The 1,985-nt window shown below is 55.2% G+C and overlaps 1 protein-coding gene across 1 annotated transcript in view; it reads left to right on the top strand.

Annotated features, from left to right (window-relative positions):
* Window positions 1-554: 554 nt before the first annotated feature.
* Window positions 555-1,985, top strand: part of LOC105529675 — a 17,602-nt gene continuing 16,171 nt past the window's right edge. Inside the window, exon 1 of the mRNA XM_011966859.1 lies at window positions 555-939. Within this exon, the coding sequence (XP_011822249.1) occupies window positions 736-939 (204 nt within the window). The 5' untranslated portion in view covers window positions 555-735. The remainder of the gene's footprint in view (window positions 940-1,985) is intronic.

Consider the following 1,985-nt stretch of genomic DNA (forward strand, 5'->3'; position numbering starts at 1 on the left):
GCAGGGGCCGGGCGCATGGGGACCGCAGGGGACCTTGGTAGGCGAGGGCCTTCCTCCGAGAGCTGCAACGCAAAGAGACTCAAAACAACGGAGAAAAAGCTCAGGGCAAGGTTGGCCTTGGCTCATAAGACCTTTTCAAGCTTTTTTGAGTCAATCGTTGTAGAGAAAGAGAACACCCAGGAACGTTCCCCAGGTTCTCCCAAGGGCGAGAAGGAGAAGAGCAGGCTGCGCCAGGGTTCCTGGCGGGCCTTTCTGAAAAGCAAAGACACCGAAAGCCCCAAAAAGCCCGCCCTAGTGAGACCGCTGCTGGGACCCGGAATTCTTTCCCCGGCAGAGACCGACAGCCACTGTGAGGAACGGGCGGGGGACAAAGAGGGCTATGTTTTTAGGGATCACTGGGCACCCCCACTTGCCCCCACACCTTTGCCCCCCAGTTTAGTTTCTCCAGAACGCAGGAGGAAAAGTGAACCGACCATCAGGTGCCCAGCCGCCCGGGAAGGCGGTAGGTACCTCCCTTCAGGTATCTTTCCTGAAAAGTCCTGGCTGGTGTCCCCCGGCAGCCCTCGGGCCCAGCAGGCTGGCATCGCGCACACCCTGCCTTCCAGCTCTGCCTGCTGCCTGGCATATGAAAACCCCGGGACGCCCTGCAGACCCACGAGCCCCAAGCCCCTGAGTCCCAGGCCTAATGCTCAGCGGACGGGTCCCCACTACCCCGGGAGGGGCAGCGCCGTCTCCATGGTTTCTCTTGGAAGCTACAGCTACGTGGACAGCAGTTCAGGGGACCCTGAAAGACCCAAGATTCCCAAGGGCCGGACCAGTCTCCTGCTTTCTCTGCAGACGCTAAACCAGGATGAGCAGAAGGAAGAGGGCAGGGAAGGAGGCCCGGGTCCACGCGGCTTGGGCACAGCGCCCTGGCTCAGGGACCTTCCTGGAAGTGAGGTGAGTATCTGAATCGCACCAAGCCTTTCCTGACCTCCTCAGGCAAGAGGAGGAGGGGAGCAGGCGGGAATCTTCCTAAGTGAGGGGAGATTCAAGTAGGAAGGCCAGGCCAAAATTGCCCCCATTACACTCCCAGCCCCCACAACCGCCCCCTTCCCTAGTGAACACAGCTTGTGACCAGCTTCTTGAAGGTTACCAAGCTAACAAGCCGGAATTGGCATTTCATCATTTTGTGTTTTTCTTTAATTTCAAGCCATTTGAATTTTCTTTTGTATGAACTGCCGGCTCCCTAGGTACTGCCCATTTTCTTTTCTTTCTTTTTTTTTTTTGAGATGGAGTCTCGCCCTGTCGCCAAGGCTGGAGTGCAGTCGCTCCATCTCGGCTCACTGTAACCTCTGCCTCCTGGGTTCAAGCAATTCTCTGCCTCAGCCTCAGGAGTAGCTTGGATTACAGGCGCCTGCCACCACGCCCGGCTGATTTTTGTATTTTTAGTAGAGACAGGGTTTCACCATCTTGGCCAGGCTGGTCTTGAACTCCTGACCTCGTGATCCACCCGCCTCATCCGGCACTGACCATTTTCTACTGAATGGTCTGTGTAGGCTTTTGTGTTAAACCTAGTCCTTCTCCACTGTGGCATTTAAAAAAATTCCCCATGTTGTCTTCTAGTACTTTAATGGCTTCTATTTTATCGTACTTAGAATTTGATCCAGCTGAACTTATTTCGTATAAAGAGACAGGAATTGTTGGTGCTTCTGAAATGTTTAGTGCAGTAAGATGGTCTCTTCCCCAAAGTGACCGCTTCTGTCCGGGATAGGTTAGCAGGGTCAGGCACAGGAAGGAGCAGACAAGGGTGGAATTTCTCATCCCAGCTGCCCTTGGAATGAGGGAGCTTTTCTGGAAATTCCAGAAAGAGAGTGCCCTGGAGACTGCGAAAAGTAAAAAGTAAGGCTCCCTTCGCTTCTTTACACCAAGAGATGTCACCTCTCCCACGCGGCCAGAGCCGGGGAGCACAGGCCACAGCGGCCCCACGCGGTGGCGCGGTGGCC

Source organism: Mandrillus leucophaeus, unplaced genomic scaffold (genome assembly GCF_000951045.1).
Source record: "Mandrillus leucophaeus isolate KB7577 unplaced genomic scaffold, Mleu.le_1.0 Scaffold779, whole genome shotgun sequence".
Lineage (NCBI taxonomy): Eukaryota > Metazoa > Chordata > Mammalia > Primates > Cercopithecidae > Mandrillus > Mandrillus leucophaeus.